At 48.3% G+C, this 2,183-nt stretch overlaps 1 protein-coding gene across 1 annotated transcript; it reads right to left on the bottom strand.

Annotated features, from left to right (window-relative positions):
* On the bottom strand, nucleotides 1-809 carry P884DRAFT_268013 (uncharacterized protein; the record flags this gene model as incomplete). The annotated part of the gene is made up of 2 exons (XM_069442160.1): nucleotides 1-726; nucleotides 780-809. The coding sequence occupies 2 exons, from the start codon at nucleotides 807-809 to the stop codon at nucleotides 1-3; spliced, it is 756 nt and encodes a 251-aa protein (XP_069299795.1).
* Between the last annotated feature and the right edge of the window lie 1,374 nt (nucleotides 810-2,183).

Raw genomic sequence — 2,183 nt, forward strand, 5'->3', positions numbered from 1 at the left:
CTAGCGCGCGGGTCCTCCGGGGTGAAGTGGAGGGGGCAGAAAAGGGGTAAACCTCGAGGACCGGGCACTGAAGCCGGGTGCGGGGCCAGGAGACTGTGTCTGCCTTCCACGTCTCTCAATCTCGTCTTTCAAGTCCTCCAACTCATACTCGTTCGTTATATCACTAGGAAGAGGGCGGGAAAATTCAAAGTCAATCGCAACGATCTTCTCGCCAACACGCAGAAAGTTGTGGAGCTGTGGATCCCCATGGACAACACCGTTTTCCGTAAGCAGGTTGTACATATCCTGGAGTTCCTCGAGAAGGCGAGGGTTCCCTAGCTCCTCAGCTGGAAGATTGTGTAGCGACTCTCCTTCAACCTTTTCCAGAAGTATAGATGGAATCGGCCGCTTGCTTATCTGGTATTTTGTCTGCTCGTGGTCGTAGCTGGCGACCTCGCCAAACATACGTGGGATGCAGTGGCCCTGGAGGTGTCGAAGGTGCTTATATGTCGCTATTTCATTTTCGTAGCTATCGGCCTTCTGGGGGTTTCGCTCCTTTAGAGTGACAGTTGCCGGCAAGAACCACTCTGGCAACAATCGCTGTAGCCAGGAGCAAACGAGCTGTGGCATCCAGGACGACAACCAGCAAGCAATTGGATTCGGCGGGACATCCAAGAGAAAGACATGCCGATTCGCGTAGATTCGTTTCGCAGGTGCTCGAAAGCGTCGGAAGCCAAACTGTATGTCCTATAGAACCAGGATCAATAGTAGTAACTATACCATCAGAAGTTAGAACATACCTTGATCTTGTCGTTTTCATCGTCTTCCATCTTAGAGCAACGGATAGAGAGTATTAGGGTTAGGGTATAGTAACATAACCAAAAGAAGTCGGAACTGAAGACAATTATACGTTAACTAGCTTAGGATTTATATAAGAAGAGGGAGGTAGCACAAGCAAACGAGTTGGATCCAATTTTTCAAGCACCAAAACTAAATTAGTCGAAAGCTGTAATTAGATGTCACAATCCGAGGCTGCCAGTATCCCAGACAACCTCGCCATTCTGGTCCAATACAGGACTTCCATCCGTATAAGCCCAAGACCATGCGCCATTCGGACTGAACATCCGTATGTAGCCATTAGGATGTACTCCGTGCTCCTCGTTCACATTAACCCAATAAGGATGCCCCTACCATCTGAGTTCCCCCGACCATCTGAATCTGCGAACATAACCATCCAAGGCCACTGCCGGGGCTTCGGCAGCTTGCATTCTCCGAATATGATAGGTCACTATCCGGAAGAGGCTATACCGCAATATTGCGCAATCACGTGAGAAAAGAAGGCCAGTGACTAGGCAGTTTTGCTCCCGGATTTGCTGAACAGTTCGGGCTCCAAACACAAGGATCAGGAGGTACTGGCCGTCAAATAATGATATAGCGAAGCATTTGTATTTATAGCAGTATCTATCATTATACCTGTCAGCAAGTAGCTGCCATCATAAGACTGTTTTACTTACGCTCTCAACCCCTTTCCTAGCCAAACACGATTAGCATTTGCTTTATCCTCGCCTTTCCACCTTCTACAATCGATTATCCCATGCCTTTTGAGCTCCCCTATTATAATGTAATGCTCTCCATATCCCCAAGTGAAGTCAATGGTCTGCGAGACTTGGGTTGAGCCCAGAGGTCCTGATTCTGACCGTTGGACAATGAATGGTGTGCCATGGTCGGTTTGGAAGGCGAGCTAGATGGGGTGTGAGACATGGGTGTAGAATGTCCTGACACTATCGCCCTCTTTCTGGAACCATTTAATAGTTTCATTCAAAGGGTTCACGTCTCTATTTAGGAGATGGCGGTCCAAATCGTCTTCGTCCCCGAACACGGTATTGATCATGCCTTCAGTAGGGTTTATGTAGAGTTGAAGAGCTATAGCCAGCGACCCAGCTCTTCTGGGTCAGACTGGGTGGTGCGGCTCCTGGTAGTGTGTGAAATGCAGCAGCAACACCTGGCAAAGCAGGCTGAAGCAAAGGGTCCTTCAAAATGACCATGTTAATATGCTGAAAGCAAAAACAGAGGGTGACAGTGAATTGGTGATGAGTAGAAGTTAGGTGGGTCTGGCTTGTTTAGAACAAGAGACAGTTATGAAAGGGAATACGGGAGGTTAGCTGGACTTAAATATTCCACCTACAGGTAGGCTCACCAATCTA

This window comes from Thermothelomyces heterothallicus (genome assembly GCF_042370625.1).
Source record: "Thermothelomyces heterothallicus CBS 202.75 unplaced genomic scaffold P884_scaffold_5, whole genome shotgun sequence".
NCBI lineage: Eukaryota > Fungi > Ascomycota > Sordariomycetes > Sordariales > Chaetomiaceae > Thermothelomyces > Thermothelomyces heterothallicus.